We start from the raw sequence: 14,526 nt of genomic DNA on the forward strand, positions 1-14,526 counted from the left end.
ATTAACACAGGTACATGAATAGGATAGGTTTAGAGGGATGTGGACCAAATGCTGGCAGGTGAGACGAGTGTAGATGGGGCATATTGATTGGCGTGGGCAAGTTGGGCCGAAGAGCCTGGTTCTGTGCTGTACGACTCCAGTGTTCTAAGTGGAGAGGATCCGACCTTAGAGATGATGGGAGCAAACTGAGAAGCTACCTGGTCAATTGTGATGATTATCATAGAGCTGTTAGTCAGGCAAATAGATGACTGTAGGAGGGATAATTCAAGAAGATGATCAGATATCAGTTAGTAAGGGAGATGATCTGGTGGGATGAGGGGCAGTACACAGAGACAATAAGAAATGGTGGCTAGGCTACCTAAGGGGATGAACAGTGAGATAGCAGGTGGGAATAATCAGAAACTTCAAATGTTTAAAGAAGGCCCATGGCAGAAGAAAGTTGTGGCCAGATTAGGGTATGATTTTTGAATAATGCTAAGGCAGACATGAAGCCTCCAATTAGTAATTGCTTTCACGTGTAGACATCCACAGGCCTCCTGTACTCAGCTAAATTTCACCCAAAAGACATCAAAAGCACTTTTTTATGCATCACTTCATAAGCCAGCAAAGACCCAGGGATAAATCCAGTCCCTTAAATTAAATTAAATTAAACCACATACTGCTCATTGTTCAATTTATTGACTCGCAATCCCAAAGAATGTCTACGTCTATGCAGTTGTTAATTGATATTTCTCAGTCTGTGTTTTGACTAGGCAGGTGAATTAGTTTATTGTGCTGGCACAATAAAAGCCATAGAGCTGGAGAGCTTTTTAAATAATAGGTCCAAGCATATTACACAAAATGGTATCAAAACTAGAATCCATAAATATGTATTCCAGCTACAACTCCAAAGGGGAGGCAGAATGAGAAGACCAGTGACTGGAGAACAGGGTGACACAAAGAACTGCAGAAGCTAGTTGATAAAAAAAAAGGCACAAAGGGCTGGGGTTAATCAGCACGTCAGGCAACATCTCTGGAGAACATAAATAGGTGACGTTTTGGGTCAGGGCACTTCTTTAAACTGATTGTGGTGGTTGGGGGGGGAGGAGACAGCTGGAAGGGAAATGGGGGTAGGACAATGCCTGACAGTGATCAGTGGATACAGGTGAGTGGGGGGGTATTGACTGGTAGATGGTCGGACAAAGGCTAGAGTTGAACAGGGGTCAGGTCACCAAATATGATATCGCTGGGAACTTATTTATAAGTGTACTGAATTTATTGAATTCTTAAAAATCATTATGTATTATCTGAGTGTATTGCATTTACGGGGTTGTAAGCTGCTGCAAAGAAGAATTTATTTGTTCTGATGTCTATACGTATGATTATTAAACACTCTTGACTTTCTTAAAACTTCATTATGGATGTCCTGAGGACTGGGGAAAGAAGATTGGGGGCAAAGATCAGTGGGGCGATGGGGACTAAGGGTGGGATGTCTGAGAATTGGAAGAGCTGACGATCATCAGGAGTGGCTGAAATTCAAATTCAAAGATTGGAACAGTGATCAGGTAAGTAGCCGAGATAGGTGAAGGGCATTTCAAAATTAATTTGCTGTCTGAGTAGAATAATGTTTCACTCTATATTGCAAAGAAATATAATCAAAATCAATTCCGTGCCCATTAATCTCAGTGTCAATAATGTAGCTGGAGTACATATTTATGGGTCAATATTAAATTCTAGATGAATCAAAGGATCAGCAAGAATGCCAAGTAAATGAATTTAAATGATCAAATGTTAATGAAGGAAAAGAAATACCTAGTATACTGTACATATATGTTGCATACATTATTAAATATTCTCTGAAAAACACTCTTTGTGGCGTTCTTCAGTAATATTATTTACTGGCATCATATTTTACTTTATTAAAGGCTATATTTACATTATCTCTTGCAGTTATATAAACCACTTTTTCAATTTTTGGCACAACACATGAATGACAGATTAGCGTTGGAGTGCGTGGAGCACAATTAACCAGAGTGATCCACGGTTTAAAGTTTAAATTATGAGGTTAAATTGCAGAGAATGAACGTTATTGCAGGGAACATAAGAGTAACCTAATGGGGCTATTTAAAATAATTATTGATAAAGTAAATTAGGATGAGCTGCATCCACACATGGTGAGACAGTGGAACAAGGGATGAAAACTAATCTGCAGCCATGCCTTTCATGGGCAAAGTGAGGAGGCATTGTTTCTCATAGAAGGTAATCAAAATCTGGAACACTCTCCCACAACTGGCTGTTGAGCCAAGTTGATTGAAAATATTAAAATTGCAATTGTTGAAATCCTACCTAACAAAGGTATGAAGGGTTATGGAACAAAGGTATGTAGCTGAACTCAAAATATAGATCGGGAGTTTCCTAACTAAATGACATAACAAACTACAAGGCCAGCTCCTGTTCATATATTTACAAAGATGTATTTCTTATGTGGCTTAATCAATGATGAAAGCAAATGTGAGATTTTAATACTCTCCCAGGAGGAACAAAATAGAAAAAAAATATTACTCAGGACATATACTCAGACATGTTTGGCCCCCTTCCTGCAATCTGCTATTCCAAATGTTATTTTTCCACAGGTACAAATAATACAGCAAATCCCACTTGAAATATTGAAATCTGACTGCAGCATTAATGCCTAAATCATACTTTAACCTGCTGACGTAGCAGGTAGAGTTTGTGCCACAGAGAAGGGTCAAACAAAAAATTGCTTGCATTTGCTTTTTATGCTTGGGCCCCAGCAAGATCTAGCTACCTGAGATTCTGCTCATTCTGGTTGTGGTGACGCTTGCCTGTTTCTGTGATGCTTGTTGGGAAAATAGCAAAATAGGCAGGAAACAAAAAATAACATCTCAAGGAACTTTGGTACATTAGACTATCAAGTGTAGTTCAACAGTAAGAAGATTGGTGGGTGAAAGTTCATAGCAGAGCCCAATATACGCTTGATACACTCTCCATGTTGTGTTTGTTTCCTGCTAAGTTTTTGATAGTTCCATTCTCAAACGGATTCTCTGACCTGCCCAGTTACCTCCCCTGCCGCCACCCCCACCCAAAGATCCAACTACATGATGCAGAGTATAGAATTAAATTATTTAGAGAGAAATAGAAAGCTAGAAAAATAAGAGGGGAGTGAAATAAAATTAAACTGAAATTAGGCATAGAGGAAAGAGGCATAACAATTAAACCAGAGAGGATCAAAAAGTACCAGAGAAAGTTAATTTAAAAAAGAAACACTAAACTAAAATGAGAGAGAGAAGTAGAGGAGCAGCCCTTTTCAGATATTTGTACAGGAACATCAACCTCACACACTCCATATACATGTGGAACAGTCTCTATTTTCGCCGCCACCTCATGATCTCCGAATCTCTAAAGCACATCGTCTGTTTCTGGTCCTGATAATATAAATAGGTTTAATAAATTTATAGAACATTAGACCCTGTCTGGGCCTCGTCCCCCAACCCCTCCCCCCCCCCCCCCCCCCCCCCCCCGGAGGCCAGGCCCTCTCGTTGAGGGGGGCTGAGGGGGGGACCCGCGATGAGATTTGGCCAGGGTCAATTTGAATTTTTAGACCGGGATCCCTAAAACCAAGAAATCAAGCAGAGGCCCCTCGATTTTAGAGGCCCTCACAATCAAGATCCCTTTGAACAGCAGAGCGCCACCCTCATGTCTCTCAAATGTCTATCTGTCTGTCTCTCTCTCTGTCCTCTCCCCCCCCCCCCCTCCTCCCCCCCCCCCCCTTGATAGGGCCTGCCCCTTGATTTGCCCTCAAATCAAGATCCCTTTGAAGCAGAGCCAAATGGCACTCATTTTGATAGGGCCTGCCTTTGGCTGCTTTGAAAAAGACTCTCTGAGAAGTGGTTTTTCACTTCTTTTTTTTTAACTTTAATCGCGAATAAATATAGGATGAAATCTTGTGAACCTAATTAAGACGTGGAGGGGAAAAATGTGTCAGAATATGTAACAATTTAAGAGCTAGCACGTAGCGTTTTGAGGAATTTACAAAAAAAACAAACATACAGCACACAAACAACACACAAGATGAGACTTTTATAGGTATAGAGATTGGAAAGTAGTAGCCAACAATTAGGAATGTTAACTAATTTTGATTCATTATCTTGCCTAAATTTAGTAAAATAATTAACATGAAAAGTCAAAGAAACAGCGGAAATCATGCTTTTGCAATCTTGTCAAAAAAAAAAAAATTTCAAAGCGAGCATTTTTGTATGCAAATATTAATTTTAATTAGTTTTGCTAAAACAGTTAGGAGGTTAATTTTAAATTAAGAATCAAATTCAATTCCAAATAAACATTATCAATGTATACCTTCCGTTCCGGTTTGAGGTTTGGTAATATCCTGAACAGGAATGGGGGGCTTTGAAACATACTTTTTGGAAGGATGTAGACCTTTTGATGGAAAAATTATTTGATAATCAAATGAAAGGTTAAAAATAGCAGGAATATTTTTACATAGATTAAACTGACAGATATATTTTAAATGCAAATGGTAAAATACACTTTTTAAAATATCAGGATATATTTGACTGTAATTGTTGTAGCATACTCCAATGAAGACATTATGAAGTAAATGTTGTAAAGCTGTCTTCAAGTGGACATCAACTGAAAAAGGCCATAAAGGTACATGCTAGCATAGAAGGAGCCTATTTGGCCCATTATATACATACTAGCTCTCCAGAAGAATACATGATCAGTTCCAAACCTCAGTCCCCTCACTTTATCCTGACAATTTTTTCTTCACCATTTTTTAACCATTTCCCTCTTGTAAACCACAATGGAGCCTGCTTCTAATTAAAAAATGGCAATGATATTATCACCAATGTTTGAGGAAAGCCATTATTCATCTTTCTCATTATAAAGATATTTCACCATGGTTCTCTGTTGACAGTGACTTAGCCAACTCCAAATCAATTCCATCACTGTCCCTAACACCAGGATATCAATTCCCACTCGGAAATCCTTTCAACCACCTGCCTCAACCACCTGATAATTTTAAATCTATGCCCTCTAGTTTTAGACTGCCCTACCATGGGAAACTAACACTGGCTATCTAATTTATTTATACCTCTTACTCATATCTATGGGAAAGAAAAGCAACCAAGAAGTAAAATGAACTACCAATTTTTAATCAGCTGTTTTAAATAATCCTGTTATTTCATGATGTTCTGGTAATACATTTGGCAAAGTTTCATTTTGAAGAATTTGCACTGTATATCAGAGTCGCCACTGTCAGACTCATGAAGTTCTTTTGTAGAGTTGTGCAAAGGTTACAGAGCAAAACAACTGGTTTGCGTGAAGTATTTATTGGCTTGGATTTTGCAGCTAAAAACTAATGAATGGGCAAGGCTGTCACCATTTCTGCACAAAATTGTGAAATTGCTCTGAGTTAAGAACTAGCAGGCTCAGAATTTCAAGTCACGTATGCACAAATGCAGAAATCTTGAAATCGCTAACAGCTATTTGCTGTCATTTCTTCAACTCCATGCTGATTCTGAACTGCTCATTGCTTCCAGCAAGAGAGCACAAAGTTACAGGAATTCCTTGTGCCTTATGGTGGGGAATCTGCTCAAACACCTATGCCAGGTATTGCCCGATATACAGAGTTCTTTGCCATTCTTTTTAGTAATTGCACAACCATTAAACATGTTCAATTTAGTTTTAATATTATATTTATTACTTTCTTTAATTAATTATTTATGCAGGTGCTGAAAAAGGCCAAGGGGAAAATAAATCTTTTTTTTGCCGTTTCATCACCAAAGAATACATTTCAGTCAAATGTCAACAATAATCATGCATCCGACAGAGTAAAACCTGGAAGTGGATTTTTTAATATTTTCCATTCACTTGTTAGTTTTCTCTCCAGACTGTAAATGTGGTGTTTGTAAATAACACTTAAGTCAAAGGAATTAAATAATAATTGAGCATTCCCAAACACAGTCTGTAATAATAGCTGAAAAGCCTTGGAAATGTTGAAAAGAACATTTAGTCAAGCTTTCAAAATCATAACAGACAATCTCAAGTTGAAGAACAAATTCTTATTGATGACCGATTAGTGAGAAAGATCTCACAAATTATTGACTATATTTTTGTTCACTTAGATATGTAATTATCTACACATCCTGTGATCAAATGTCATCAAAAATCTTATTAAAATGGTTAATCGGCTTATCACGGAGAGAGATTTGCTGCAAAACGAATTCACGATGCGGTTAAATTGGAAAGCCTCCAGAAATTAGGGCAAGAATCAAAATGGACAATTAACTTGAATGATTACTTCCAATTTATACAGTAACAACGCATTACTAGCTAAACTATCTAAATTCTAGTTCTCTGACATAGTGAGAAGGGGACCTAATATTTTAAATGAACACCATCTTTTAAATAAGCCTCCACGATGAAAGGCAGCCTCTCACATCCTGCATTAACCACATCCCAAATCTCCTAAAGAAGAGGTAGATAATGGCTGTAGCATGGGTTGACAGGTATTCTGAAACTCATTCAGGTCATTGAGAGTACATGAAAGACAGCAACATAGAATAAAGAAGACTCCAAGTTTTCCAACTCTACACCTATGCCACCAGGAAGTCCGGTGTCCTTCACATATTCATAGGCCAGACGTGAATGTGTGAAGGACATCCCTTCCAATTCTAAGGTGCAAATTGGAAGGAACATCCTTCACACATACATGTCGAAGTAAACGGGAGGAGATAATTGTGCTGCTTAATGCCAAACAATGAAAACCTGAATGCAGTGATGCAAAAAAATTATATACACAGTTGGACTCAATCACAGATGCGGACAGCATGGAAACGGGCCCTTTGGCCCAATTTGTTCATGCCAAACAAGTTGGTAAGTGGGGTAGTTCCATTTGGCCCATAGACCTCTAAACCTTTCTCATCCATATATATATATAAATATATTTTAATAGTCATAATTATATCCACTTCCATACCTTTGTCTGGCAGTTCATGCCAGATATGGAGTACCCTGCAAGTGAAAAAGTTGAGGTTTGAGGTCCCTCTTAAATCTTTCCAATCTCACCTTAAGCCTATTCCCTTAATTTTAGAATCCTCTACCCTGTGAAAAAGATGGTGAGCAATCACTATATTTCTGCAGAGACTGCTCCCTTCGTAACTCCCTGGTCAATTCGTCCCTTCCCACCCAAACCACCCCCTCCCCTGGTACTTTCCCTTGCAACCGCAGGAAATGCTACAATTGTCGCTTTACCTCCCCCCTTGACTCCATCCAAGGACTCAAGCAGGCTTTCCACGTGAGGCAGAGGTTCACCTACACCTCCTCCAACCTCATCTATTACATCCGCTGCTCTAGGGGTCAATTGCTCTACATCGGTGAGACCAAGTGGCAATCTTGGCGATCGCTTTGCCCAACACCTCGGCACAGTCCGCATTAACCAACCCGATCTCCCGGTGGCTCAGCACTTCAACTCCCCCTCCCATTCTGTATCCGACCTTTCTGTCCTGGGCCTCCATGGCCAGAGTGAGACCCACTGCAAATTGGGGAAGCAGCACCTCATATTTCGCTTGGGTAGTTTACACCCCAGCGGTATGAACATTGACCTCCAATTTCAGGTAGTCCTTGCTTTCTCCCTCTTTCCCTTCCCCTTCCCAGCTCTCCCACAGCCCACTATCTCTGCCTCTTCCTTTCTATTTCCCGCCCCCCCCACCCCACATCAGACTGAAGAAGGGTCTCGACCTGAAATGTCACCTATTCCTTCGCTCCATAGATGCTGCCTCACCCGCTGACCTTCTCCAGCGTTTTTGTCTACCTTCATTTTTTCCAGCATCTGCAGTTCTTTCTTAAACATTCACTATATCCATGTGCCTCGTGATATTGTACAACTCAAGATAGTCACCCCTCAGCCACCAATGCTCCAAAGAAAATATTCAACCTCTCACTTTAGCCCACTCTAGATGACATCCTGATGTATCTCTTCTGTACCAATTCCAACTTAATGACATTCTTCCTCCAGCATGCTTCACAGTTTGGTTTTGGAACAGCTCTGACTAAGACCGCAAGAGATTGCAGAGAGTTGGAGATGTCGCTGGGCCAGCACACAGGCCAGTCTTTCACCTTTGAGGAGATACAAGGAACTGCAGATGCTGGTTTGCAAAAGAAAGACACAAAGTGCTGGAGTAACTCAGTGGATCAAGTAGCATCTCGGGAGAACAAGAGAAAGCACAAAATACTGCCTGATACAAAGTTCTGTATGTCTTTGTACATGAAACACTGGAAGTTACACTGCAGATAATATGCAAGAAAGGCAACGAGCAAGTACAGCAAAAATCCAGGAAAGCAAATGGGGTGGAGAATAAAATTAAGGAAGTCCTGCTTTGTAGGCAATTCAGAGAAGGATCACCCAGATTTCTGGGATCAAAGAACTGATGTACTAAGGAAGACTTAAGAAGAATGGGCCTACGTTGGTGTTTAATACCTAAACAGTGGTGTTTTTATAGAATGAGAGATGATCTGTTGAAACATGTAAGATTGTAAGCAGTGAATGCAAGTTAGGTATTTCCCCTAGAACTAGAGATTCCAGTTACAAAAAAAAAGCTGCTGCTTTAATCTTAAACTATATTCTGAGCCAAAAGAAATCTTTGTATTATGTTCTCATATTCTTCCTGTAACATGGCAACAATGTGCCATTGTCATGATCCCTTTGTCATATTCCCTACTTCAATGCTGAATACATTTGTACATTTATGAAAGGGCATTCACATCTTGTACTGGCTATAAGCTGAGGGTTTTGCCTGGAGAACTATCATTGTATTCTAGCCCTGACACAATCTCACCCTGTATTAGATTTCAACTAGCAATCAATTCAGGGCTCCAACATCTTGGGTGTATTATTCACTCTTGTACAAAACATTGTTATCTGCAGGTAATGTTAATGTCAGTCTGCACTCCAGTGGAGAGGAATCTGAGGCATCCCCTTTGATTCCCTGCAAATACTTCACAAAGGTTTGTGGTCCATGAAAAGGTCTAAGCCGTGCAAGTCCTTAATGAACTTGTGTAGGAAGGAACTGCGGATGCTGGTTTAAACCGAAGATAGACACAAAAAGCTGGAGTCATTCAGCGGGACAGGCAGCATCTCTGGAGAGAAGGAATAGGTGATGTTTCGGGTCGAGACCTTTCATCTCTGAAGAGAAGGACTTAATGAACTTTGTCATTCTGTGCCAATAGCTGAATCATTTTAAAGATAAACGCTGAAGTAACTCAGCGGGTCAGACAGCATCTCCAGAGAAAAAGGAAAGGTGATGTTTCGGGTTGGGACTCTACTTCAGTAGTCACCTATCCTTTTTCCCCAGAGATGCTGCTTGACATGCTGAGTTACTCCAGCATTTTATGTCTATCTTTGGTATAAACCAGCATCTGCAGTTCTTTGTATCTACAGCGGAATCATTTTGTTTATTTGTAAATAACATTTATTTGACTTGGAAATGAACCTTGATAGAAAATCAGTCAAGTCACCCACCTCCATTCTATGCCACAAAACAACAGGGCTCATAGTGGCTGAAAGAACAAATAAACTATGAATCCAGCAGCAACTATTTCAACTTTCGGAATAAGATATTTCGTTTTTTTGTCCACTTCCGCTTTATTTTAAGGATCAGCAATCCATGTAGAGGTCCTATCACTTTGCCTAAATTTGGTAGTTAACATCTGTAATAGTTGAGAAGTCCCAAGAAGGCCTTCAGGTCAGTAACGATGGTCGAACTTAGGGAGCCCACTTCAAGAGTCCTGATCCGAAATATCACCTGTCCATTTCCCCCACAGATGTTGCCTGAGCCGCTTTCTTCTTCCATCACTTTGTGTTTTGCTCAAGATTCCAACATCTGCAGTTCCTTGCTTCTGCTTTCATTTTGTACTCCCCTAGATGGAGTCTTTCAGCATCTGTCCTTAGACCACTTTTAAGACACATTTGTCTGCACTCCTACTTGATGAAATCAACAATACATTTTAGTAATTATCTTTATCTTCTTTCCTTGGGTTATCTTTTTAATCTTCTAACTTGATCTACTCATAAGACACGTCAGGAGTTGGGATGATCTGTCTTTCTCTGAGCTGGTCAAACAAATTATCAAAGCATCTGGTTGTGCTTTTTTGTTGGTTGTAATCTTGTTTTTTTTTAATCTCCATAGATTTGAATGCTACTATCTGAATTCAGAACAGAAAACTCAACCTGCTTCTGCTTCAGTTTTCCCTAACAGTATCTTTCAGACAATAACGTAAAGGCTGTTCTTGTAAGAATCTTGATAGGCTGCATCAGGTAAATCTTTGCTTCTGGAAATCTGGTATCCTCATCCAGTCTAGTTTATATGTAATTCCAAAGAATAAGGAACTGAAGAAAATATATATTGCTGAATAAAATAGTCTGAGAGGAGATATGAGACTTAAAGCTGATAAATACCTAGGTCTGATAATCTCAACCAAGAGTTTTCAAAAGTGGTGGCTAATGTGATAGTGATCTCCAAGGTTATTATCTTCCAAAATTCTATAGATTCTGAAAAAGATATTGGATTGAAGGGTTGAAAATGTATTACCACGATTTATGAAAGGATGGAGAAAGAAAACAGGAAACGACCCATTTGTTGGTCTAGCAGAGAATTCCGAGAATCTGGAATGCAAAATGCACATGCAGAATGAACAGAATAATAGGATTGAGCAAAATCAGTATAGATTTACAAAAGGAAAATATTCCTCACCAATCCATAGGAGCACTTTAAGGATCTGACAAATAGAATACACTGTGGATGTGGCACCTTTGGATTTTCAGAGGTTTTCAATAAGATTCCACACATAAAGTTACAGCACACACATTTGGGGCTAATAAATGGTATGGGAACATTATTGGGCAGAAAGCAAAGAATGAGAGCAGGCAGATCTTAAACTGACAGGTTGCAACTAGTGAGATAGCACATGGGGTGAGCTCCTCCTACTCGCAAATTAGATGGTCGATGATACACGCGAGGATGTTGTTGATTCAGAAATGATATTGCATTTACTATGAAAGAAAAATTGATTTTCAGTTGCACAATGCTGAAAGGAAGTGTTATGAAATTGAATTTTTATACATATTACCTTTCTGTTCTTTTTTCCCAATTTTTTGCTTTTGCAATTTTTGCTACAATTCCCCTATCGCCACCCAGCTAACTGAGTTGAACCAAATTCTGGCAAAGCCATTATTGAATTTACTGAAAGAAAGTAATTTACATTCGATAATCAACCCCACTTGCGGGGGTAGATCTATCTTCCACTGTCATATCCCACAGCCACAGGTTTTAATGGAATTATAGAACAGAACAGTTTAAGAGATCCATATCTCCACTTTCAGAAGAAAAAATTTCTAAGCATAACCTACGATCCAGCAACACTATCTTGTAATATTTTAAAAGAATAACCAGACACCTGGTGTCCTAAAACTTTAGTTTTCCAACCAAGAAGTTGAGTGATAGGCCTTTCTCACGGGGCGACTTGACGCAAGATGTAACCAGAGTGAAGTGGTCGTGGTCTAGCACGATATCACACGATATAACGGGGGGGTAGACAAAGAGTTCCCACGGTACTCGGCATTTCTGTTATTTGTGCGAGTGGCTTGTCCGTCTCCCGAGCTTTCCCGTTAAATCTTGAATGACATTGTAAACTGTCAAGTGTAATTAAATCATCACGTGGTACAAATGATGTCACTTTTTTTTTCACACACTATAAATATCCTCCCTTGGTTGAATTGGCTCATGTGGAGACATGTCTGTACTGATGCCGTGACTTTACTGCAGGAAGATGCCACATTACTTAGGAGAGAAGGGGAGAGAGACAGAGAGAGGCACAGAGGCAGTGTGTTGTACTTCGGGGTGACTGGCGGAAGAGCGCACATGACCTTGGTCTATCTGTGTGTGTGGGAGCGAAGAGAGACTAAGCAGAATACATCGGTCTTATTGTGTGGTGGGGGGAGAAAGATAGAGGTGGGGGAGGGGGAGAAAGAGAGAGAGGTGGGGGAGGGGGAGAAAGAGAGCGGTGGGGGGAGAGAGAGAAATGAGGGGAGACATATATACACACACAAAGCAGAGTTTTACTGTGTATGTGGGAGACATAGATGGACTGAGCACAGTACCTCGGTCTTACTGTGTGTGGGAGAGGGGGAGAAAGAGACGTACACTCACAAAGGCAGAGTCTCTGAGCCTGTGTGAGAGGGAGGGAGGGAGAGAGAGAGAGGCACACAAAAGGTGGATGTGAAATCTCACCTGCCTGTTTCAGTGACATTCACCCGCCGCCAGTAAATGAAGACACCCCAATCTGTCTCCCCCTCCTCTCCCTCGACTCCCCCACCTTTCCCTCCCAACTCCAGTCCCGTCCCGACCCCCTGGGAAACTGAAGGGAGCAATAATTAACTGCTGCCTGCCCGCTGAGTTAAAGAGTTCCCATGGTAGTAAGACGATGTTAGTTGCGCCCAAGTTTAAATTTCCAACGTGTGTTTCAGAGTAAAGAGTCAGCGCAGAATCCTTGATAATCAAAAACTGTCTAAATCAACAAGTTAGACACAAAATGCTGGAGTAACTCAGCGGGCCAAGCAGCATCTCTGGAGAATAGGTGGCGATTCGAATCGGAACCCTTCTTCAGACATCCTAATCGGAATTGAGTCTGAAGATGTGTCTCGTCCCGAAACATCACCTATTTTTCTCCAGAGATGCTGCTTGACTCGCTGAGTTACTCCAGCTTTTTGTGTCTGTCTTCGTTTTAAACCAGCATGTGCAGTTCACTCCTTTACACGGGTCTCTGGAGAACATTGATTGGTAGCGTTCCGGACCCTGCTTCGGAAAGGCATCGATCGCTGGTTGGCGAGGACTCCGAGCTGTATCTCTCAAAGAAGTACATGTGAAAAATTTCTCACGGACCATAAAAATGCGGGACCTTTCAGTAAAGTCCCTTTTAAAGATTATAGTTATTTTCTTGAATCTCATTAACATAACTCATGAATAAGTTGATGTCCATATGCGGATGCAAATCTTTATTTTTTAAATTCAATCCCACAGAAGACAATTTTTACTCACCTTCTGTCCCCTCTGTCCAGCTTCCGGGTTCACCGTTCGCAGGAGTTCCCACGGTACACGCAAGAGTCAGTACGGATATCGCACTGGCCACTACGTGCATATAATGTTTCAATGTTCAACCACAAGTGTACAAGTCACTCTTGGAGAAATTCAACCTTGTTTGAATTTTCTCCCGAGTCACCAAGTTACACGAGTACCTGCCGTTAGCGCCACGGTGGTCCACGAATGCCATACGGTTATTGCAAGAGGTTCCCACGATGTTCAACTCTGGTTAACTCTTGCGTCAAGTCGCCCCGTGAGAAAGGGGTTTAACTCAAACTTGACAAATGCCACTGGCTGACAATAATAGATTTAGCTAATTGGAGAAATTCACATTGGTAACATTCACAATGTCGCAGTATGACAGCATTGATAATGCTCCATTGGAAAGCTTAACATTTCAGCTGACCTCCAAATTAAGAATGCCTGCAGTCATTGACTTGTACTTTCTAAACCACTGATTATTAAAAGATGGAACCAACAAATAACTATGTTTTTCCCCATCTTACATGCTGACATTGTATATTTCAAAAACCTGGTCTTAATATTTACAGGAAGGAAAAGAGAGCGAAAATTGCTTTTTGGTCCAGGCCACAGAGGTCATAACAAATTTAATGGATCTTACTATTTTCCAAGCTAATCTAATCTTTTAGACTTTACTTTAGATTTTAGGCATATAGCACGGAAACAGGCCCTTTGGCTCGCTGGGTCCGCACCGACCAGCGATCATCCCCATACAATAGCATTATCCTACAAACTACAGACAATTCTCAGCTTGTACTCGCTAGAATTTAGAAGATTGAGGGGGGATATTATAGAAACTTACAAAATTCTTAAGGGGTTGGACAGGCTAGATGCAGGAAGATTGTTCCCGATGTTGGGGAAGTCCAGAACATGGGGTCACAGTTTAAGGATAAGGGGGAAGTCTTTTAGGACCGAGATGAGAAAAACATTTTTCACACAGAGAGTGTTAGAGGGAGTTAGATGTGGCCCTTGTGGTTAAAGGGATCAGGGGGTATGGAGAGAAGGCAGGTACAGGATACTGAGTTGGATGATCAGCCATGATCATATTGAATGCGCCGAATGGCCTACTCCTGCACCTATTTTCTATGTTTCTAATTCACAATTTTACCAAAGCCAATTAAGCTACAAACGTGTAAATAGAGTCATAGAGTGATACAGTGTGGAAACAGGCCCTTCGGACCAACTCACCCACACCGGCCAACAATGTCCCAGCTACACTAGTTCAACTTGCCTGAGCTTGGTACATATCCATCCAAACCTGACCTATCCATGTACCTGTCTAACTGTTTCTTAAACGGTGGGATAGTCCCAACCTCAACTACCTCCTTTGACAGCTTGTTCCATACAC

At 40.6% G+C, this 14,526-nt stretch overlaps 1 protein-coding gene across 5 annotated transcripts in view; it reads right to left on the minus strand.

Moving 5' to 3' along the window:
* LOC129699621 (CAP-Gly domain-containing linker protein 4-like) overlaps positions 1-14,526 on the minus strand; it is a 233,352-nt gene that overhangs the window by 89,815 nt on the left and 129,011 nt on the right. For 3 of the 5 annotated variants that reach the window (XM_055639579.1, XM_055639581.1, XM_055639580.1), the window contains exon 10: positions 4,357-4,437. The exons of the other annotated variants lie outside the window; for them this stretch is intronic. In XM_055639579.1, coding sequence (XP_055495554.1) covers positions 4,357-4,437 — 81 coding nt within the window. The remainder of the gene's footprint in view (positions 1-4,356; positions 4,438-14,526) is intronic. 5 annotated transcript variants of the gene reach the window in all.

This window comes from Leucoraja erinacea, chromosome 8 (genome assembly GCF_028641065.1).
Source record: "Leucoraja erinacea ecotype New England chromosome 8, Leri_hhj_1, whole genome shotgun sequence".
NCBI classification, from domain to species: Eukaryota; Metazoa; Chordata; class Chondrichthyes; order Rajiformes; family Rajidae; genus Leucoraja; species Leucoraja erinaceus.